The 23,834-nt window shown below is 41.8% G+C and overlaps 1 protein-coding gene across 1 annotated transcript; it reads left to right on the top strand.

Moving 5' to 3' along the window:
- The first annotated feature begins 241 nt into the window (after positions 1-241).
- Positions 242-22,109, top strand: abca5 (ATP-binding cassette, sub-family A (ABC1), member 5). Its single transcript, XM_044101786.1, has 38 exons — positions 242-385; positions 2,105-2,271; positions 5,289-5,481; positions 5,584-5,757; positions 5,929-6,026; positions 6,260-6,486; positions 6,573-6,714; positions 7,317-7,505; positions 7,683-7,830; positions 8,114-8,291; positions 9,067-9,125; positions 9,216-9,502; positions 9,784-9,903; positions 10,245-10,383; positions 11,396-11,486; positions 11,674-11,813; positions 11,891-12,010; positions 12,308-12,509; positions 13,157-13,323; positions 13,421-13,548; positions 13,644-13,781; positions 13,864-13,977; positions 15,629-15,799; positions 15,880-15,993; positions 16,127-16,264; positions 16,466-16,534; positions 16,633-16,724; positions 16,828-16,951; positions 17,106-17,223; positions 17,361-17,452; positions 17,691-17,866; positions 18,414-18,489; positions 18,582-18,676; positions 18,756-18,875; positions 18,984-19,136; positions 19,375-19,454; positions 19,541-19,596; positions 20,434-22,109. The coding sequence occupies exons 1-38, from the start codon at positions 373-375 to the stop codon at positions 20,560-20,562; spliced, it is 5,037 nt and encodes a 1,678-aa protein (XP_043957721.1). The 5' UTR covers positions 242-372; the 3' UTR covers positions 20,563-22,109.
- Positions 22,110-23,834: the final 1,725 nt, after the last annotated feature.

The raw sequence follows: 23,834 nt of genomic DNA, 5'->3' as shown, positions 1-23,834 counted from the left end.
TATTTGTATTAGATTTTTCTTCAGTTTTTAAAGATGTCAAGCAAACATTGTGCAAGTTAATTGCATGCAGTTATTTTATTTTATGTTTGAAGTCGAAAAAAATACCTTATTTCTGTTCAATTATGATTTATAAGAATAGACAGATACATAAATAAAAGGTAATTCCCAAAGAGCCGAAATCTCTTAGCGTTATCAGTTAGCGTTTACTCGGGCCGATCTGATTGGATGAGCACCAAGGTTTCTTGGGAATTGTAGTTGGCAGCAGGAAATAGAAACGGTCGGTGCAGGCGCATTTTGCGGCGTTTTCTTGAAATAAAATGCAATTTTTAATGTAAGGTGGTTCTGTAAAAAGCTGAAGAAGGATATGCCTTAATGTATTTCATACGTGAGTATATACAGTTATGGTCTTTTTCAAACGAAATGTTTGTTTTTTCTTAGATAAGTGACAAGCAGTGAAGCTCGCTAGCTTCGCTCTTGTTGCTACTCAGCTTCCAGAGATCAACCTTTAACATGTGACTGCTAATTTACAAAGCATTCTGTTCAGGTTGTTGCCTTTGGACTAATTTGTAGCAAATATTAAAATAAAGAAAATTCTAATTTATCTAATTAAAATGTCTGTCAGGCTCAGTGGCAGAAAAGCAGGCTACCAGGAAGCTAACAACAGCTAGCTCTGTTTATGAACACAGAATGAGGGACACGGTTTGTTCAGAGGAACAGGTTTCATACGTGCTTAAAAATGCTTGAATTTCAGTTAGGTGTTTTCAAGGTTTGGAGAGTGCTTGATTTCTTTACGAAGTCATTGAAAGTGTTTGATATTGAAACTACAGTTCTGTAATGAAGTGCAATCCAACGTTTAACTATAAGCCTAAATTTTGGAATACGTTATTTACAGTTGAAACCGTAAATTTTCATTCACCTAGTAAAAAGACATTTTTTTCTCACTATCTAAAGTTAAATCGGTCTAAACGTTTCTCGTTTTATGCCAGTTAGAATGACCAAAATTACTGATATTTTCCAATTGCGATCGAATTGACATTTTGTAAAACACTGTTATAAAATCAGTCTTGGATGATGACTGTAAAAAGCTGGATACGAAACAGGCCCTGGCTCTTTTGAGTGGATTTTCACTATATTAGCGAAAATATCTAAAATGTACTCTTTATATTGCTCTTTCTGAACTGATTACATGTTTCACTTTTTGAGTTGAATTAATTAAAGTTTTGGGGGCATTCCAATTTGCTGAGATCCATAATTTGGGTTAATTCGATTTATCACCCTTTTGCATGTGACAATATCATCTGCAGGCGAAAGATGTCATTTTAAATTCATATTAACTAATACTAGTTAATCTCTAACCACTGAGCCTTTCAACTAAAAACTTTAAGCACAGTAGCTGAAGGTCTTCAGATCATGTGTGTGAGTTTTACGGGATCTTTTTCCTGTCTCTTCTTTTGTCTTCATCTTGTCCAGTTTCCTCAAATATTTAGGGTCAGAACACACGGTGTTGACCTCGTAAAGTACAGGAAGTTTGTTAGAATCGTATTTGCTCTTTAGGTTGTGACAGTGATGCCATCAGTTTTCAGTTGTTTTAAAATCAAACAGATGCCAACCTTTTTCTTTTTATTATCATTACTGAAGCTGCACTTTCAGACCTCAAAATAAAATCATCATCGAAAACCGCTGAAGTGCAGTGAAGTGAGGTGCTGAGGCGGCTTCCTCTGCCCACACTTCACCGGTTTTTGATGATGATTTTATTTTGAGGTCTGAAAGTGCAGCTTCAGTAATGATAATAAAAAAACAACAAAAAAAACTGGCATCTGTTTGATTTTAAAAAACGAAGAATTGTCAACAACTGAAATGCAGCTTGAATGATTGAACAAGTTGCTGCTCGGACTGTGTTTCTATTTTGTCCTAGATTTAGACAAATAACAACTAGAAAAGTGGATGAGTTTCTAAATTGTATTTTTGCAGCCTGTGTTACAGTGTCGGTTTCTTGTGCATCTCCATAAAGACATCTTCCTTCTCACAAGTCCAAAGAAGCTACTGATGGTATTGTTTCGGTGCTGATATTTTAATAAACTATTCACTTTTGTTGCCGCGGCAGCTGAGGCCAGCCTTAGTGACACATCCCGTCCGTACATCATCCAGATGAGGAATGCTGGCAGCATGCAGCCGGTTTTTAGAAGAGATGCAGGAGTTTGGCCACAAACACGAAGTCTTCTCTACAAGAACCTGCTCATCAAATGGAGGACCAAGCAGCAGAGCCTCCAGGTATTCACGTTCTGTTCTGCTGACTTCAGGCTTTTGCATCGAGTTTTCTCAATACTCTACAGCTACCGCAGAGCGAAATTGCTTTCTTCCAGCGTCAAAATACCAACTCTACATTAAGTAGAATGAAAACTTGTTTGTTGCTTCCATTTCCTCTTTGTTAGGGCATGCATTTTTAATCTGGCTTTAAGTTGCATTGATGCATTTTTAACGGCTCAGCATATCAGCTTTGAACTTGCACACTCTGCCTCAGATAAACTCTTAACTTCTTACCAGGAATGGCAATCATTACTGTTGCTGTTATCTGGAATTTCTCCATTGATTTAAAATCAACCTAGCTGTGTGAAATAATATTGTTTTCTGTAGTCTGCTAATCTCAAGTGAGCTAAATCATCTTTCACATACCCATAATTCATCTTTCCCACAGAGCTGTCAGTCCCATCGAAAGAAAATAAAGTGCTTACAAAACACTCGAACAAGTAGAGTTAATGGAATATATCAATCTCTTGTCAAGTCATTACAAAGTTTCATTTTAGTCAGATAGGAAGACAATGTCATAGAAAGATACAGGTATGGCATTATATATTATTATATATTATATATTGACTGTGTGTCATATACAATTTGCTCACCAGAAGCAAATTATCTGGACATTTGGAGATCCTGCTGCATGAGCTCTGTACCTCATGTATCCCACATATACCAAACATGTGTGTCACTGGACCAGAATAGATGCAACTCTGACTCAACCACACCATCAGTGATCTAATAATAATTTTCTCCCATTGTGTGCTCTTGCCTGCACAAAACAAATTTCAGTCTTGTGGCTTATGATTGTAACGTGACATGAAACTGACCGTTTGTCCTTCTTTCTGCATAATTCTGCACTCTCACAGCATTGACTTATTTCCAGGCAGTCGGTTGACGTTGACGACTTGACAAAAGTAACATACCTGGTTGTGATGCAGCAGAACGTTGTGATTTCAGAAAGAACACACATGCTTCTAAGATGGTGTTCCAGAAACATGTGGTTCCTCCCGTGTAGGAGCTACATTGTTGCTAGTTTTTCACTACATAGTACACTCGGCAGCATGCAATAGGTATAACTTAGGCCTGTCACGATAAACGATAAATCAATTAATCTTACAATAAATTAAAACTATCTACATCATTTTAATTATCGGCATTATCGTCTCTTCCAGCCTTTTTCTCTTTCTGTTGATGACGCTAAATGAAAAAAGGCTCAACTCCGGTGCTCTCCACTGATCCTCTCTTCCTCATTTCCTTAGTGTAATGTCCAGCGCACACAACACCATCTTAGTGCTGTCGGTCGATTGTCGGCCCAGTTTCAAAATCTGAGACCACACATTAGCCAACAGAAATCCTAGGTAGAACGGTTCCATCAGGTTCGATCCTGCTGTGTGATGTCCAACAATGGGCACAAACTAATGGCTACAAGTCCAGTTAACTAATTTTAAAACCAGGCATTAATCAATGTTTTACTACAATCTACCTGCAGTGCATATGGCTCTAGTGTCAGCGTGACGTCCTGACTGAATGAAAATCATCATAACCTATTTATGTCACGTTAACGAAGAACAGCTGAAAAGTTACCGGGGTCATCAACTGCGTAGCAATTTCGCTCCAACTCCTCTCCCCCTCATTTCTATATTCTTTGCACAAAATGTTTTCTAAAAATTTATGTTGTTTCCACATATCATCTCCAATGTCCGCTGGACTTCGGGTTGCTCTCTGTCAGCTGTTTGGGATTCCCCTCTGTAATTTCCCCTCAGAAAGCAGGAGGAGAATCCGCGCTTTCCTGTCACAATCAACAGGCTGCGTTAACGCTCCCAGTCGGGAACAACCCTGATTTAGATCGGAGCGGCCACGACGATCTACCGTAACACACCACACAGTACAGGATGATCGGTTATAAAATCACAAGCGACAATCAAAGTTCTAACATTGTCTTAAGGGGAAAATGTAGGTGTGAACTAACGTGTAGTGTGAACTATGGCATCAGGTAGTCGATATTCCCATCTTCTCTATTTAAATCTAATGATTACTGAAGGGCAATATGGTAAACAGACTTCATAATCTGCACTGTTTTGGTTGAATGCAGTATTTATTTACACTTTGCTGTTTTTATTCAAGTACATTTTTGTTATTGAAGACTGAGAATCCATTTTATTTTTGTTTTTGGTTGTTTTGTTTATTTTATCAGTTCCAGTGTTGGGTGTTCTTTTGAAAATAAACAGACTATCATTGGCAGGAAACCGCATGCATTATTACGTCATTTCCATTAAATCAGTTTAAAAAGGTCTTCAAACAAAATTATTGTTTATTGCAATGATTTTTGAGACAGTTAATTGCTCAGCAAAATTTGCTATTGTGACAGGCCTACGTATAACCCCAACACTGGCTCTAAATTGCAGCATGCTGGTCATCTTTCTACTGGTGCAGTTTGCCTCCGCGGTCCTGCTCCAAACCAGCGGTTAAATGCTGAAAAGATGCCAATCATGTGGGAGCTCTTGTTGTTCTCCCAGGCTGTACTTCAAAGTGTAGTTGGATATGGGCTGTCTGGATGGTGTGGTAACCCTATGGCCTAACTAAAGTCCCAACTGACTTGTATGCGGCATGTTGCCTATAAGTGATGAGGAGAAAGAAATACTGCTCCCTTCACATGATTTTGGAGCTCCCTCTCCTTATTCATGCGCAGACCTCTCTAAAATCCTCTGCACGGAATACAACTTCCTGCTATGTGATAGAGGACGGTGCAAACACAGCCGGTTTGTAGCGTGATTATTTTTTGTAATTTTTTGTATTTTTTCTAATATTTAATGTATCTAGGGTATCTAGGGTAGAAGTAGCTGTTACGAACCTTTAAATTTAAGAGATTTTCCTCATCGGAAGAGTCTTTAAGCAAAGTACATTTTGTGGAAAAATCTTGAATTTTATGCTTCATTCATTAAATAGATTAACAGGAGGTTCCGTGTTGGTGTGTGTGTGTGTGTATTCAGGAGCTGATCCTCCCTCTGCTGCTCCTGGGTCTCCTTATTCTCATCAGCACCCTGAACCCTCATGTTTACTATGGCGCCATCAACACGGCCGAGCTGCCGAATGACGATTTCTTCCAGAACCTCAAAGGCCTGGCCTTCACACCCATCACCAACGTCACCAGTCACATCATGGATGAAGTGGCCCATTTCATAAGTAAGTCGCTGCCTTCCATGTGTTTCATCTGCAATTCGGAGGAGGCCAGAAGATAAAGCGGCATCATCAAACCGTTATGGTTCTCACTGTTTGTCTCTGCAGGTGTGCAGGACCGCCTGGAGATGTTTTCCAGCGAGGAGGAACTGGAGAACGCCAGCTTGTACGAATCGTCCAGCTACATCGGCGTGGTGTTCTTGGACAGCTCTGCCACGTCGTACAGGCTGCGCTTTCCGCACAACAAGCTGCCCCTGCCGAGCGATTACACAGAGTCTATTGGTAAATAACCGATGAGCTACTATTTGATCTCATCTGAGGGTGGTCAACAAAAAAGAAAAATGTGTGCCGTTACGGCGATGTGAAAAGCAATTTTTTTTTTAAGTGTCACCCATAAGTAGTTTAGATAATTCTCTTTGTCTGAAGCTTGTTCTTTTGTTGTTCTCCCTCTAGCCAGCTGTTACAGCAGCATGTTGAAATGCAGAGCTGCAAATTATTGGTACTCTGGTTTCACCCGCCTCCAGTCTATGATTGACGCAGCCATCATTGAGGTGAGACGTAGTGGACGCCATTGTCCTCCAGCATCTTTTTCTCTTGGTTTAAAAAAACACAACAGGCTGCATTTATATTAGAGCATTTCTATAAAGGGTCTACTTTGTTATATGTCATGTTCACGTTTTTAATTAACTCTAAAAACATGTTTCATTTTCGGACATACCTTTTTGCTTAGTTTTTTTTTTTTTTTACTCATCATACTGCTTGTGGTTATTAATTTTGTGCGTAGATGCAGACCAAACGGCCAGTGCGGAAGGAGCTGGACATAAAGGTGGTGATGATGGGCCAGCCGGGCTCCGTGGAGGTGCACAAGTTTCCCCATGCCCTCATCTCCATCTACCTGGTGTTGGCCTTCACGCCCTTCGTCACTTTCCTCATCGTCAACGTTGCAGCTGAGAAGGAGCATCGGCTGAAAGACACCATGACCATGATGGGGCTGTACGACACGGCCTTCTGGTGAGGCATTTGTTTGTATGTTGCTGATGTAGAATAATCCGTTCTCATATATATTAAGTGTTACGAGTTCTTGTTCTCTCCAACAGGTTGTCATGGGGTCTTCTGTATGCTGCTCTGGTGACCGCCATGTCCATCCTCATGGCCATCATCGCCACGTACACTGCGCTGTTCCCCAACAGTGACTTTTTTGTCATCTTTTCACTCATCTTCCTCTATGGAATATCATCTGTGAGTCATCTGCATAGACTCAGAAAAAGAGTGGGATTTTTTTTCCCCCGTCAGCAGTTTAACAGTAATAAACTTGAACCTGTAATGTTTATCATAGGATGGGGCAATAAATCAATTTTGTTGAATTTTCGGTTTTTTTAAGATTTAATCTTTGCACAGTCAGGGTTTTGTTTTTTTGTTTTTTTCCACCAATACAGTCCTTGGGTTTTCAGACCTTTTGAGACCCACTGTCTTATTTATCACTACTAGTTATTTCTAGTGAGGTCAACTCACTGAAAGAAAGATTGCAGACAAATCCAGTAATTTATTTATATATATCTCTATATATCTATATCTATATATCTATACATATATATAGAGTTTCTTTTTAAGGAAAAGTAGTGGGGGGGGATTGACTAAGATTGGAATTTGTGTTAAATAAAATAAAAACTGAGAATTTATTTTGAAGTCAAGTTGCGCAGCCCCAATAAATCTGTCGCTGTTCTGAAACATTTAGGGGTGTCCTTCATCCGACATGCCCTGTTGCATTTGGGTTAGACACCCAAGTACCACAGTATAATCCGAGGTCAAATTTAGACAATTATTATTTTTCTCCTTCTCAGATTTTCTTCTCGTTCATGTTGACTCCATTGTTTAAAAAGCCCAAGTTTGCCAGCACCGTGGGCTCCATGCTGACGGTGGTGTTCGGCTGCATGTCGCTGTTCACCGTGCTGATGAGAGACTTCCCACAGCCGCTGGTTTGGCTTCTCTGCCTGCTCTCTCCCAGTGCGTTCTCGATTGGAATTGCACAGGTTCGCTGCACACGCTTCATCACAGTCCCACTTAACATCCCACAGTTTTTCCCACGTGTATAAGAGATGAATTATTTCTGCCGTCTCTCGGCGAGTCCGTTGCAATTCACCGTTTCTCTGAAGAACGTATAGCATTTATTTAGGCTGAACTTTAAATGAGTTTTTTTACCCCTCTAGGTGGTTTACCTGGAAGCACAGGGAGATGGCGCTGTGTTTTCCTCCTTGACCAATGGGCCTCATCCGCTCTATGTTCCTCTGATCATGCTGGCTCTGGACTGCATTCTTTACCTTCTGCTGGCTCTCTACTTGGACCAGGTGCTGCCTGGTGAGTAAAGCAAAACAAAAAAACCCCCCACAATTTTTGTGTTTATTCTTTTTACACTGTTTATAACAGGTTCAATTGTGCTTTGATGTATTTAGAGAAATAGTATGATTGTTGTTTTGTTTTTTTTATTATGTGTGAACTGTGAGAGATCGACAAGGATCAGTATTGGTACCATTGTTATTTATTTAGTCTATACCGCATGGATGGTGTTGGTGCAGCCTGTCTCTTCCATTATGAGATTATGAGTGGGTAGTCAAATCATAGTTCTTTGTCTAATATGCAGGTGACTTTGGAATCAAGCGATCCATGCTGTACTTCCTGAAGCCGTCTTATTGGTCCAAACACAGGAAGCGCTACGTTGAAGTGAGCCCGGTGTACGATGCCGAGGCGAACGGCGCTCCTGGTGGAGATGAATGTGTCGAGCCCGTTTCCCCCGAGTTCAGAGGGAAAGAAGCAATCCGGTAAATTTCCATTCCTGCTTCAGAATGTTTTTGTTTCTTTTTTTTCTTTTTCTCTTGCCTGGTTTTTAGTAGAGGAAAAAAAACCCCAAAAAAACATGAGAAATAGGGTGAATTATCTCAAACAGGTCTCCTTGGTAGCAAATTGAACTAAAACAAAAACGTTGAAGCAGATTAGAAAATTCTGGATGTACAGCGGTTCCTGCTTGTTCATAATTTTTTGCAATTTTTCTGTCATCTATGATATTTTATGGAGTGCATCCATGCTGCTTCTACAGCATCAAGGTTGTTAGCAGCAGCTTTTAAAATCTGGACATTTTTTCATTTTCTCAAGCTCACGTGCATGTAGAAACACAATGAAAAAAACCCAAAATGCATTTGCAGCAATCATATAGAATTGCGTGCTGCAAAAATTTATTTAATTTTTAAATAAATTTTAGTGCGCTTTAAGAAAACATTCAGAGGAATGTTTGGTAAATTCCAATTAATCATTTGGTCATAAGAGGCTCTTAAACTCAGTAAATTCAACAGACGTTTTCTAAATAATAAAAAAATAATAATAAATTCCAGTTTAAAATCAATATTCCAGCTGTTTTTGAAACAATTTGAATGACTTTTCAAAAGCCCGAAGATCTCATAAAAATGAGCACATTCTTGTACTACAAAGAGGGCAACAAAATGTGACGACATGAAGTTTGCATAAAACCCTTTTCACTGCTGTAGGGAATACACGCATTAAAAAGCTTTCTTCTGCTTCTCTCTCTTTTTTTCTCCTCAGCATCAGCAACATCTGTAAAGTGTACAAAGACAAGGACAGCACAGTGGAGGCTCTGAGAGGTGAGCATGGAGATTTTTGCCTCGGAACAGTTTTGGTCCGTTACTGGTTTTGCCGACTCTCTGCTCCTTTCACTCCCAACTGGCCCTCAGGGTTCACGTTTGACATCTACGAGGGTCAGATCACAGCTCTGCTGGGGCACAGCGGCGCCGGAAAGTCCACTCTGATGAACATCCTGTGCGGCATCTGCCCGCCCACCAACGGCTCGGCCACCATCTACGGCTCTCCCGTGGCGGAGATCGCAGAAGGCTCGGAGATGAAGCAGCTGGTGGGAATCTGTCCTCAGTTCAACATCATCTTTGATGTGCTGACTGTGGAGGAGCACCTCAGGATATTCGCTGCCATCAAAGGGATCCCACCTGCAGATATCGATGCTGAGGTATCGGGATGATCAAAATGTTGCTTTCAGTCCTACATTTTATTTTGGACAGCCCTTTTATTCTTTTTTTTTTTTTTTTTTTATTTAAGAAAAAGTACGTGTCTGTTTTCCTGATTAGTTCAGATCAAAAGCAATGTATTTCATTGAACTCCTGATTCTAAAAAGCTACGGTGCAACCATTAAACCGTTCTAAAAACTTTTTAAGAGGACCATTTTCAGGGGCACTCAACAGTAGAAAGTCTAAATTTGAATCCTTTTCCCCGATTATGTTTCTGTCGTAGGTCACCAGAGTGTTGAAGGATCTGGACCTGGAGAAAATCATGACGGCTCAGGCAAAGAATCTGAGTGGAGGGCAAAAGAGAAAACTCTCTGTGGGCATCGCCATCCTGGGAGATCCTAAGGTATCGGGATGATTTGAACTTAATTTATCATGTTAGACCCAAATGGACATAAGCCTTCTTTTACAACGACCTCAAAAAGATTAGCTGTTTACTTGAAAGATCTCCAACTTACCTTTAAAACATTCAAATGAAATTTGCAGTAAGAAAATAGCCTTCTGCTTTTATTTATTTATTTATTTATTTTAAAATCTCATGTTCACTTAAATAATAAAAAAATTAAAAAATCAACCAGCACACCTGTCACACCAGATAACCTCTTAATGTCTCTTCCAAAATTCTCAACGTGGGTCATTCACCTCCATGCTCTCTTTTAATAGTTTCCGCTTGCTTTCTCCTTTCAGATTCTTCTCCTGGATGAACCCACAGCGGGGATGGACCCCTGCTCCAGACACCAGGTCTGGTCTCTGCTGAAGAACCGGCGGGCCGGCAGGGTCATTGTGCTCAGCACACACTACATGGACGAGGCGGACATCCTCGCTGGTGAGAACTCTCCTTTTTCAACTCTGTCAACACGACCAACAGGAAGATGAAATACCAACAGGCAGGATGCAGGAAGTGATGCAGTCAGCAACTGCAGGAAAAAATTAATTGCACAAAGCTGCTTGGCGCTCTGCTGTCCAGTCTTACCTTAAATCTACAACCAGATTAAAGGTTGTGAAGCAATACAGTTGTAGTTAGGGCTGAAAGGACTAATCATGATTAATTGATCATTGAAGTAATTACCAGTAATTGATTTATTGTTAACTGCAGTATAGACTCAAAAAAAAAATGCAATCAATTTCATCATAGTTCAGTCAATCTGTATCTTACGTCATATTTGTTCGTGGGGATGTTGGTGCAGACGAAGGTATTTTTTTTTTTCTCCGATTTTTTTTTTTTTTCCCCTTTTTCCTTCTTCCTTCTCTCCTTTTCTTTCCTTCTTCTCCCCTTCCCCCCTTCTTTCTCTCTTCCCTGCCCTTTCCCCGTAGCGAACATAAATCCCCGTATTGACATAACAAAAACGAGACCAAATAAGTATAATTACATGAAAAAGAATACATTAACAACCAACAAATAAATAAATAAATAAATAGATAAAGAAGGGGGGGATGTTGGGGCAGACGAAGGTTTTTATCGACATCTGTAACCATTAAAACCACTGTCACTGCTAGCTTGTTTTAAAGTTAAAGTGTGTGGTTTCCATTGGGAACTTTAGCCATAATTTCAAAGTTCTACATCAGTGTTAAAAGGCTGTCGAGTCTTACCTTCACACAAAATGCGAATGTTTGAAAAAATTCTAGGCTTACCTTCCTAAAAGATCAATAAAAAGACATTTTCATTTCTCTTCTAATTAACAGAGGTCTTGACTATATTGGGATCAAATTTCAGCTGATGGTCAAAGATGTTTCAAACAAATTTAGTGTTCTCTCCAGAACATGGTTTATACACTATAAGTTCATGGAGCTCCTTAAAATATGTCATTTTAAGTTCTTATTGTCATGTTTTATTCTAGATCGTAAAGCTGTGATCTCTCAGGGGCAGCTGAAGTGCGTCGGCTCATCTCTGTATCTTAAGATCAAGTGTGGCGTCGGATATCATCTCCGGTAAGTTAGATCGCTCTCTGTCCTTTTTTTTTTTTTTTTTTTTTAAAGCCAGACTGGAAAAATACATGGCGGCGAAGCTACAAACTGTGACCTTCCAGCAAGAAAGTCCTGGGTTTGAATTCAGTTGCAGGTTCTCCCTGTGCATTCGTCCATTATAACCCGTACTCGTTGTTTTGTTCCTCTGCAGAATGTCGATCAGTGAGGGATGCGACACAGAAAAGGTTGCATCACTGATGAAGCAGCACGTTCCCAAAGCGAAGTTGTCCCGGCAGCACGACACAGAGCTGACTTTCACTCTGCCCTTTGAGAGCATGAACACTTTTTCAGGTGGGATGGGATTTGTGGTTTCTGCTCCTGCCTCTGCTCGGCTCTTTAGTAAACAACACCGGTCCGGTCTTTCTCAGGCTTGTTCTCGGAGCTCGACTGTCAGCCGCAGTTGGGGATAACGAACTACGGTGTTTCCATGACTACGCTGGAAGATGTTTTTCTGCGTTTGGAGTCAGAAGCCGAGGTGGATCAAGCTGGTGAGCGTGTTAAAAGACATTTCAAGGCGTGCTGTGGTGGCGTAGGGGATTGCACAACCCACATTTGGAGGCCCTCAGTCCTTGACGCGGCAGTCGCGGGTTCGATTCCCGGACCCGACTGACATTTGCCGCATGTCTTCCCCTCTCTCCTTCCCCCTTTCCTGTCAGCCTACTGTTATATAAGGGACACTAGAGCCCACAAAAGACCCCCTGGTGGGGAAAAAAAAAAAGACATTTCAAACCTCAAATTGGGATTTGGTGAAACCTGATGTGTTTTATGATTTTTAATTCCCTCAGACTACAGCGTTTTTAACCGAGAGCAGGCGGAGGACGAGTGCGACAACGCGTCTCTGGACGACACAGACCAGCGGCTGCTCACCTTCTCGGACAGCAAGTCCGATTCGGTGTCCGGTCACACTCTGTGGCGGCAGCAGTTCAGCGCCGTGGCCTGGCTGCACATGCTCAACATGCGCAGGGAGTGGAAAGCCTTCGTTTACACGTGAGTCGCTCACGAACACAGTGGCCGCACATCCTTAAAAAGTCTTGCATTCACGTATCTCAAATGAAGGCCTTAAAATGTCTTAAATTCAGTTTAAAAAGTAAGTTGGCTATAAACACTTTAATAGTAGTTCTTAAACTTTGTCTTGGCAGGAGTATTTAATTTAGTATGTTGTATGTATTTTTTTGTTTTTATGGGAATTTCTGTCAGGCAAATGTTTTATGTTCTGTGACTCATGCTAATATACCTTTGCTTGGTAGCTAGCTAGCTTTTTTAGCGTCCATAGTGGGTAAATGCAAATTTTTCACCAACTGGTTGGATAAAGTTCATACATTTCTTTGGATAGTGTCACCATCTCAGTTGGTTGGAGGAAAAAGGAGTAAGCTCAATATAAAAAGATCTGATGGAGGCTAACTTTAGGTGTAGTTTTCTGAAGGAGAGGGTTAGTTTTCTGTAATGCCCCTTGAAGTTTCCCCAGGTTCCGTTGATAAATATTTGTTTTTCCTGAAATTCCTTGAATTTTGAATAGAAAACGTTGCTGGACGACTAAAAGTGAACATTTGCCGACGACTACATGTCAACAACACGCAGGTTTTCTCCTTTTAAACGTGGACAGCATCTGACTGTTGTCTTCTCTTGCGTTTCAGTCTGGTGCTGTTCCTGCTCTTCCTCTCTTCGGTTCTCATCGTGTCGCTGGTGACGGGAAACATCCAGATTCACTCACAGGAGCGACAGTTCCTCCCCATGTACCTTTTGAAAAAGAGCGAAGCGCCTCACAGATACGCCACGAGCCTCCTCGTTAAAAACTCAACCAGTGAGTAAAACGCCAACATGAAATTAAATGAAATATTCCAACTTTTGGATAAGGGTTGTTCTTTTTTTTTTTTTTTTCTTTTTTCTTTCACCAACAGACTCGGATATTTCCGACTTGATCCGCAACCTGGAATCACAGGATATCAAAGTGGAACTGATGAAACAGAAAGACTACATGGGCGCGGCTCCACATAGCGCTGCCATAAACGTCACAGGGTCCAAAGAGGTAGCAGGGCTTTTGACTGACTATTTGAAGGGCCGCTTATTCTCAGCCCTGCTCTCTTTGAGAGCTCTAACGACGCTGTTTGCCATTTCTGTCAGGGCTTTAGGTACACCATCGCTTTCAACAGCACCACAATTCATTCCTTACCCATGACCGTCAATATTCTGAGCAACGCGCTCCTCAGAGGTCTGAACGGAACGGGACGGATCCGAACCTGGACCAAACCGTTCGACTATGTGAGGACTCCCACAGAGCCGAGACGCCATTCACCACTCTGTGGTTTAAGTAGATGACTGTTTGCACTGCTTGATTCTGCAGCAAATCCCGGATGCGACGTCTTACGCCCTGGTCTACATAGAGGCCATCATGCTGGGAATGCTGGCCGTCGGAATGCCGGCGTATTTTGCAATGGATCACACTCGAGATCGTGAGGTAACCTCTCGCAGTCCTGCAGTTATCACGATTTAAAGGATGGTACAACCACAAAGTCACACAGTACACTACTTTATTTCCCGTAAGATGGACTGACAGATGGCATTAGGAAAAACAGACGTTATAATTGGATCAGATTTTAGAAAAGGGCTAAAATCTCTCCTAAAGGTACCAAAGATTTTCATTTATTGCAAAAACATCCCAAAGATTTGGGTTGCTTTTGTATTAAATGTCTTACAAACGGTGTACCTTTTTATGTACCCATGTGGAGTTTTAGTAGTTTTACACTTTTTGTTAAGGTATACAATACTAAGCTATTTTAAAAAATATAGTCCCATATTTTTGGGACCAACATGGAGCCATTGGCTCTTTTTTTTTTTTTTTTTCTTTTTAAACCACCTGCTGATGCATAGACCTACCTTTTTAATGTTATATAATTTGCGTGATTAAATTTTTTTGTTGTTGTTTTTGTTTAGATAGGGCACCAAAACTGAGGCTTTCCTCTAAATCTGTCCCTTTAAACGTACAGGATAAAAACGTTTTAGAAAAAGCCGCGTGTTCGCATGTGGTGGCGATGCAGGTTGATTGGTGCTTCTTCTCCAGCAGCTTGAACTGAGAATTTGTGTTTCATCAGTGATGGTGCATGTGTCTGGCTCTACAGTTGGCTTGTTATCATTCACCTGAAGCAACGTCAAACTTGCTGTAAATATCATTAGTACATAGAAAAATAGGCCAGTGTGCAAAGCCAGCTGCCTTTAGCAATAAACCAGGATAAACTGAATAGGAGTGAACACACACACACACACACACACCGTTTCTGTGTCTTCTGTGGAATTTGTTCATCAGTCAGTATTTCCCCAAAATACGCTTCTTTGGTCCAGATCAGTATAACTGGATGAAGGGCTTTTATTTTACTCTGAGATGTTGACACATTATTATTTTTAAAATCTCCAAGTCGTTCTATACTGGGCACGTTTGTAAATGGTAGAAAAGTGTGGAGCTCATTTTCGTTTTGGGCAATATCAATGAACTGTTAAAATATTAATAAACAGCTGGGGCGTGCTCCGGTGGCGTAGAGGGTAGCGCGCCCCACTCTTGGAGGCCCTCAGTCCTCGACGCGGCCGTCGCGGGTTCGATTCCCGGACCCGACGACATTTGCCGCATGTCTTCTCCTCTCTACCTCCCCCCTTTCCTGTCAGCCTGCTGTCATATAAGGGACACTAGAGCCCACAAAAAGACCCCCTGGTGGGAAAAATAAATAAATAAATTAATAAACAGCTGACTCTGCGTTCGGCGACTACTTCTTTAAATTAAACATTGAACATCTTTACACATCAACGGTAATTTGGCAGTATGCAGACAAAAAAAACAAACTGCATTGATTTGATTGATAAAATAATAATCAGCATAAAATTGTCATCTTGAAGGTTCGCTTTGTGTGACACTACAGACATTACTTATGTTGGGCTGGATTCGGCCTTGAGTTTGACGCGTGCTAGAACATATCGAACAACTGCTCTGACATTATGTTATTGGGGTTTTTTTCTGTCTTTTCACACTTTCTGAAGCTTTAACGCATCAATATCGTAAATTACCCAATGAATTTCTACTTAACTTCTATTTTGTATTTTTTTTTCCCCCCCTCTTTCAGATAAAGTGCCGCTCCACGCTGCGGATCTCTGGCCTGCTGCCGTCAGCCTACTGGTGCGGCCAGGCGGCGGTGGACATCCCCTTCTACTACCTCATCCTGTCCTCCATGAACGTCATCCTCTTCTGCTTCCACTCTGGAAACCTGTCGACGAGCAGCAACCTCACCGCTGTGGTCTGTGCTGCTCTTTCCAACTACAAACAGATCCTCTTGTTTGCCAGGCTCACTCACCGTTCCTTCACGTCTTCTCTCAGGTCCTCTGCACCGTCGGCTTCGGCCCGGCCATGATCCTCTTCACGTACGTCGTTTCTTTTGGATTCACGCGGGTGCAGAGCAACAGAGACTTTTTCTCTTTCATCTGCATGATGGTGAGACGATGCTGACGTCAGTCTAAAAGGAATCTCCGGGTTCAATGCAGTTTCTTTTTGTTGCGGTTTTAACGCGTTCGCCGGCGGTTTTCTGTCAGTAATTTTATTTATTTGTTTTTTTTTTCTGCTTCAGGTGTGTGTGGTGTCGGCCTCCGTCGTGCAGCTGTCGTTTGTGAACGACAACCCCGAACTGACCAGAACTCTCCACAACATCTTATGTCTTTTCAACCCCCTGTACCCTCTGATGGGTTGCCTCAACTGCATCACCAAGGTGGGAGTGGAAAACGACACTGGTCTCCGATGAGGGCTCTGATTTAAAAAGTTATCCCGGTCAACATTTCCTGAAGCTTTCATTTAAATCGGCATGCTTCAAATTCGTCCCATAAACACACAGAAGTCTTCATCTCATTGTGGCTGCATGTATTTTATGTAAAGATTGGGGAATCACTGCGGCTGTTTTTTCTTTTCCCAGGCAACATTCCTTCCTGTTCTGTACGAGGAGAACTTCTTGTGGAAAAGTCTGCTCATTTCTGTTGTAGCCGTACGTTTTTTTGTTTGTTTTTTTATCTCAGACATTTACGAACAGGCAGAGGAAGGTTTCATTGACTTTAAACCATCTGGTTGCGTTTTCGTTTACAGCCTTATCTGCAATGCATCCTTCTGCTTTTCTTTCTCCGGTGGTTGGAGATCCGATACGGAGGGAGGGCGATGAAGAACGATCAGCTCTGCAGGTGACGATCGCATTACAAGGACGATCTCTGCACGATAATTTAATACGGGGCTATAAATGGTCCAGTAGAAGCGACAAGCGTTAAAGATGCTGAACTGTGACAGGATCTCGTCCAAGTCGAAGGCCAAACCGGAGCGGATCCCCGAGGAAGGGCAGAACGAGGATGAGGACGTTCAGATGGAGAAGGCCAGAGTGAAGGAGGCGCTCACCTGTCAGGCTTGTGAGGAGGTGACGAAATTTCAAAATAAAAGCTGTTTTAGGAGACCAAACAAATTTGTGAAACGGCTGACGTTAAAGCTCGAGTTTGTTGCATGCCCGTCTTTCATCTTCTCCCTCTGGTCGGTTAGAAGTTCAACATGAACACAAATGTTCTTTTTCCCAGAAACCAGTGGTGGTTGTTAATAACCTGAGAAAGCAGTACAAAGGCAGGAAGGAAGGCTTCTCTTTCACCCAGAAGACCAAAGTAGCCGCAAAGAACGTCTCGTTCTGCGTTCGCAAAGGTACGGGTCTTTTTTTTGTCGTCTTCTGTGCCTCCACGCTTTCTGCCACGCTGGGAAGAACAAGTCGTGTGGAAAACGGGGACGAAGTTCGTCTGCAAGCTGCGTTTCCAGGAGAAATAACCTGCTGTTCTCTTCAGGGGAAGTTCTTGGCCTGTTGGGCCCCAACGGATCAGGAAAGAGCACGGTCATGCACATGCTGTCGGGCGACACTGACCCCACGGCTGGTCAGGTACACGACAAGCCTTCATTTTAACATTTTAAACCTGTAAACAGTGAGATAGAAAAGAAAAAGTCCACTGAGAACAGCGGGGAGCTCCACTATAAACACGTCAATTGAAAGATTCCCAATATTGTGCCAACCTGGTTAAGTATGGAGTTTAAAAGCAGAACGCATGGGAAACATTTCAAGGGAGTATGGAAATTGCAGTTTCCAGTCTGAAGCAGATCTATGTTCTGTTTGGGTCCAGATCCTGATGGGGGACTACAGCACCGAGTTTCGTCCGGTGGAAAATCCTCTGGAGCACGTCGGCTACTGTCCCCAGGTGAACCCTCTGTGGCCCCGGATCACCCTGCAGGAACACCTGGAGCTCTACGCCGCCGTCAAGGGCCTAAAGGGCCAAGAAGTCCCAGGCATCATAAAGCGGCGAGTCTTCAGCTGCATTATGCACTGCAAAAACACAGAATCTTAACCAAGTATTTTGGTCTAGTTTATAGTGCAAATGTCTTCAATGTACTTGAAATAGGACAAAACTAGCTTACAAGTAACTTTTCAGGAAGCAGTATTTGTTTGTTTTAAGTCAATACTTTCTTAATATTTACTTAAATATCAACTGAGTTTAAAGATTTGCCAGTGGAAGAAGACATTTTTGCCATATTATAAGTAAAAATGTCTTGTTCCACTGCTGGATTATGTCCCCTAGTACTTATTGACTTAAAACAAGCTCCTACATCTTGCTGAAAAATTACTTGTAAGTCAGTTTTGTCTTATGTCAAGAGTATTGTGATATTTAAATCAGATAGTAGACCAAAAACACTTGGTACGATTTTGTGTTTTTACAGTGTAAACTCTCAAAGCATTCAAAATCCAGAGAAAAACAAAAACACTTATTTATTTTTTATTTTTTTTCAAGCTTGGACGTTGTTTTAAACACACTAATCTAATATTAAATGTTGTTTTATAACCGCTGCAGAGTGTCGAACGCTTTGGAGCTGAGAGAACATTTAAACAAACAGGCCAAGAATCTCTCTGCAGGACTCAAGCGGAAGGTGAGAGCAGCGTTAAATGCCCAGACACCCAGATATGCGGTTAATGTCTTTTCTGTTTGCTTGAACTGAGAGTGTTTATATGCGGTCCTCAGCTTTGCTTTGCTCTGAGTATGATCGGGAATCCTCAGATCGTCCTGCTGGACGAGCCGTCGTCAGGAATGGATCCCAAGTCTAAGCAGCGGATGTGGTGAGACTCTCGGCGTAACGGAGGAAGAGCTATACCGACTCTGGGAACCTGGTGAAACTCGCAGTTTGTCTTTCTGCAGGAGGGCCATGCGTGCTGCGTTCAGGAACCATCAGCGAGGAGCCATCCTCACCACACACTACATGGAGGAGGCAGAGGCTGTGTGCGACCGCGTCGCCATCATGGTTTCTGGCCAGCTCAGGTTCTTCCCTCCTTGGAAATCTTTTTTTTTTTTTTTTTTTCCTTTTAAACAAATCTGATCTTTATGGGATTACCAGTCCCTGCAGTTTAACCGTCTCTCTCCCATCAGATGCATCGGCTCCATCCAGCACCTGAAGGCGAAATACGGACAAGGCTACAGTCTGGAGGTGAAACTGAGAGAGGAGCTGACGGGACTCCAGCAGGTGGCGCTGCTGCACAAAGAGATCCTCCGAATCTTTCCTCACGCTGTCCGACAGGAGAGGTGTGCTCACAGGATTAGCAGCTGAATCTAGAAAGATAAAAGACTCTCTCTACTGCTTTTGTCTTTTCTCCCTCATTGTGCTTTAGGATTCAGCTCTTAGTAACTAACCAAATTAAAAAGCAACTTAAGGTGAAGACGGAGAATATCTGATCCAACTGTAGTTACGATATCAGAGTTTTTGCTTTTTTTTTTTTTTTAGCAAGCTCCATAAATAAATATGCTGTATTGCTCTTTGCAGCTTCACCACTCTGATGGTTTATAAGATCCCCATGGGGGACGTCAAGTCGTTGGCTCACTCTTTTTCCAAGTTAGAGAACGGTGAGTTTGTAAAAAAAAAAATTAAAAATGCTTTAACATGTGGAACATAACTACTAAACCATTTATTCTCATTTCTTTGTTTTCAGCCAAACAAACCTTTAACTTTGAGGAGTATAACTTCTCTCAGTCAACACTGGAGCAGGTAGGTGGAGAAACGAAGCAAGGCGTATTAATGCATCACATGTTTGAATTTTCTGCTGGTTTTCTTGATGCTTACAGGCTCAATTATATCCAAACTAACCACTCCGATATTTACCTCTCACCACATGCTTTCCGTAGCCTTCATCAAGCTGCTGGACTCATTCTGGCTGATTATTATTATTATTATTTTTTTTTTTTGACCGTTCCTCTTGTAAGAATTGGATCAAATTAACTTGACGCTGACTACTGTGCACTGTGCTGCTCTCAGGAGTCGAGCCAAATTACAGACAAGAGTCTGTAGTTTGAAATAGAAGGAGAGAAATTCAACTTAATCTACCAAAGGGAGGTTTAAGTTAAATGCATTTTTTGTTCAAGCCTTTAAAACAGCCTTTAATGTTTACGTACATTGCATTTGACCCACAGTGATGTAGTGAATTAACATGGTTTGACCTTCGTGCTTAATGTCTGGCATGTTTTGAACAGCAATCTTAAAAAGCCCAAAAAAAGCAATATTAAGTTATGTAGCATAATACTGAATCATGTTTCCATTGAGACTGATTTCTGATTACATTTTCCTCCGGTGTATTAAAAGTTTCCTAGAAGAAATCCTGCTAAGTTAATGTAGAAATTTACAGTAAAGCTGAGGTTGGAGCTCTGGTCAATTCATTCCAGTAGCTGAATGTTGGGCTGCTTGGTGTGTTCCTTCTGGAACACCAAATTCCAACCACTTAGCTGTAGCTATTACAACGAGCCAGTTCCAGTAATGGTGCAATAATCCCACAGCATGACTGTTTTCCTCCTTTACGATGTCTCCCCTCCTGGTCTTTCTGTTCCTCAGGTGTTCCTGGAGTTCGCCAAGGAGCAGGAAAACGACGAGGACGAGGTGGGTCCCCTGAGCACGACCTTCCAGTGGCAGCGGCTGCAGCAGGACGCCGCCCAAGTGGACAGCGTCGTGCGCCAGCTCTGAACTCGCCCGACGTCGAGCGCTCGCCGCAGGCTCCCGTACAGGCCTCAGAGGCTGTCCCGTTGGGCGTGGCCGCTCAGCCCGGAGGTGTGCATGCGTTTTAAACCTTCGTCCGCTGGCGCTCCGTGTTCTCTGAACCGCACCGAACCAGCGCGTTCCTCGGCCCGCCGAAGCTACGCCTTCTCCCCTCTCGTCCTGTTTGTCTCCGTTCTTCACAGGGATTCGGTTTCTGAGGACAGTTCCGGATGTGTTCGATCTCTGGTCGTGGCGGCTCCGTCGGGTCGTACCTTTACGAGTTTTGTTATTTGTTGCGTTTTTGAAAACGAAAACTAATCGCATCACCAAAGCAGCACGTCTCTAAAATCTTATCCAGAGGGGGGCGCTGCAGCTCCTGACTTCTCGGAAAGCTCTGAGAAGGAATGTTGTATCCACACCAGTACATGTAGCACAGCGCCCTCTACCCTCAACCCTGGAGCACTGCAGTTGACCTTCTGGGTTTTTTTTGGGAGCGGAGGGGGATTTTGTTGTGAATGTGCCTGAGAAGAACGTCCCTAAGTCAGTGACGGCTCTGAGGAGTTCCTCACGTCCCGGTTCTTCACTCTGGTGCCACTTCTCTTCACCCAGACGTTCGACTTCTTCAGCTTTGCTCTTGTCTGTGTTGGTGATGCTGTAAATACTGGTTCTGTGTCACTGCAGATGTTCCTGCAGAAACCTGCATTTATACAAGCAGGTGCATCGTTGGCGCAATACCTACCAAGAAATTGTAATTTCTTTTATGACTTTCAGGGGATAGAAGGGTGAGGTGAAGGGAGTTTCTTTTTCTAAATGGTGCGAAACATCAGATTCTCGTCAGGTGAAACCATCCAGCAATGATTTGTTCCTGTTTTTCAGTGTCGGGGAATAATAACTGGTTTTGTTTCTTATCTCAAGCAGATTTGATTTTATTTCATTTATTTTTTTTTTTTTACCTATTGTATTATTTGACCAGTCAGGAACAAAAGTGAAGATGAGATTTTTGTTTTCCATCAGCAGACCTTACTTCACATTTAAATGTTGCTCACATGGAGCTCAGTCAAACACTGACACTGCCTTCACTTTAACTTTAACTTGTAGTGTGTGATGTTTTTCACTCCTTTTCATTGCTTAGAGATTCACGCGTCGGTTCAAAATGTAGCCATCCAGAAAGCGTCCGTCGTCATGGCACTACTCCTGCTGCTCTCAGACCGGCAGCGACGCCACAGGGAAACCAAAATGTTTTTCTGTTCTGTGGGAAGGAGAGACGGTTTCTTTTATTTTTCGTTTTCAGGTGTTGGTATATTTGCACTGTTTCCGGGAGATTTTATAATTTTTTTTTTTTTTTTTTTTTTTTAAATATGCAATCTTTGTAAATTCTCTGTGGACTGAGATTCTTATTTAAAAACCTATGGTCTGTCTGTGTTGTGTTTGCTCTCGTGTCGTCTCTGTGTCGGAGGGAAAACTCTTCAGTGATGAATTTTGTGTTCTCTATTTAACCTTTTTAAGAATAAATGTTTATTCAATTAAAACATGCATTTGACTGTAGCATTTCCCCCCCGCCCCCATTAATTAAAACAAAGCTCTTTTCTTGCAGAATCATTAAGAAGGTTGCCTCACATGCAAAATGTGCTTGCAGACAGAGAAGGCAATGCATTGAACAGGGTAGGGAAGTACCACCCATTAATTATTGCTAAATTCAAGTTAAACTTTATGCTGTCTTGAAATGAAACAGCTGCCTTTTGCATCTGGCATTTATCAAATATCGCCATGTTACTGTTAGAATATTAGTCACAGCTTGTCTACATGACTGTTTCAGAGTTGTTGGATTGGACATTTAATTTAAGTGGAAAAGCAAAAGTACTGAGTAATGCCTACGTGTCATATTAAATACAACAGATATGCATCAAGTTTAATGAGCAATGATGAGGAAAATCCAAGAGGAACCAATAAGCAACATTTTCCGACTCTTTTAATGAAACCATAACAGTGATCCAGACTTCAAGAAGTCAGAGGACTGAGATTTGTTGCTTAACACAGAAGCAAAAAACAATAATCAGGACATCTGTTACTACTGGAAAATCAAAACATTTGGTCAAAGGGACAGGAAGGACGGCATTGCCATCAGTAAACTGGGTCTGGTCGCCCCGCTCTTCACCCGCAAGGCATTTTAACTAGATGCCAAAACCACCTGAAGAGAAACTCGCATAGAGTAAACTCACAGGAAGGTCAAACATCAGTAAAAGTTGGTGAGATGAGTCAACATTAATGTTCAGCTCTCTTACCGTCTAGACATCGACACACTGATGTTATGCAAGAGTAATGTTTCTCTTATCTGCTGACCTCTATCTGCTCCAGTTCTGATGTAGACGCTGTAGATGCAGGATGCTCTAAACAAACGTTTAGAGACGATGTCCAGGTGGACGTCGTCTCTCCACCTGGAATTGGCCCTGATGTTTGCCGCTCAGAAATGGATCTGTGGTGTTTCACGAAGCATCTACTGCTTTCTAACCCAAAGTGTAACTAATTGTAAATCACACAAAAATCCACAGGTCGGTTTTAATTCAAATTATTTAGATCATAACTTGTGGTAACACTTTATTTGAAGGGGTGTGCATTAATATGACATAACATGAAGGAGTCTCCATGAATGTTTATGAATATTGTCATGATGTGTCGTTTGGTAAATAATGACAATTTTACTGCAAAGTTGTACTAAAGGTTGTATTAAAAGTCTATTAAAATGACCGACTTTGCATTATCCTGTAAATAATGACATTTTTAAGACAGAGTTGACACTTTTAATGCAAGTTTACATCAAACAGGACAAACTGTAAGACTTTACATTTGTGTCCAAGATATTGATATGTGTAGACAAAGCGCCGGTAAAATAATCTTTTTTTTTTTTTTTTTTTGCTTTCTGTTCTGAGTCATGTCTAAAGTATGCCGTTTGTTATGTTTAAGATCTCTGCTATGTGAGGAAGCTGAGCTCTATGTCTTCAGAAGACATTAGCAGAGTCTGCTGGCATGCCAAACATTTCACAACCTTCAAATTACTACATGCCACTTCTTGTTTATAAGATGAGAACATCCTAACTAACTTTGTGACAACATACGAACTGACTCTTCTGTCAGTGTTAATCTTTACTTCCAGTATTTTAAAGCTGCTCAGTTTCTCTGTGGTCTCTCACAAAGGACAAAATGAGACAGAAGATGGAAATGGTTTCACAGGAACCTTGTGGGTTTTTTTCTTTTCTTTTAAG

Source organism: Gambusia affinis, linkage group LG20 (assembly GCF_019740435.1).
Source record: "Gambusia affinis linkage group LG20, SWU_Gaff_1.0, whole genome shotgun sequence".
Taxonomy (NCBI): Eukaryota; Metazoa; Chordata; class Actinopteri; order Cyprinodontiformes; family Poeciliidae; genus Gambusia; species Gambusia affinis.
The sequence above is the reverse complement of the archived record's forward strand: the minus strand, read 5'-3'. Positions and strand labels throughout refer to the sequence as shown.

Coding starts and splice junctions, on each gene's coding strand:
- abca5 (XM_044101786.1), top strand. Junction 13,782..13,863: donor GGACCAAACCGTTCGACTAT/GTGAGGACTCCC, acceptor TTGATTCTGCAG/CAAATCCCGGATGCGACGTC. Junction 18,490..18,581: donor CTGCAGGACTCAAGCGGAAG/GTGAGAGCAGCG, acceptor TGCGGTCCTCAG/CTTTGCTTTGCTCTGAGTAT.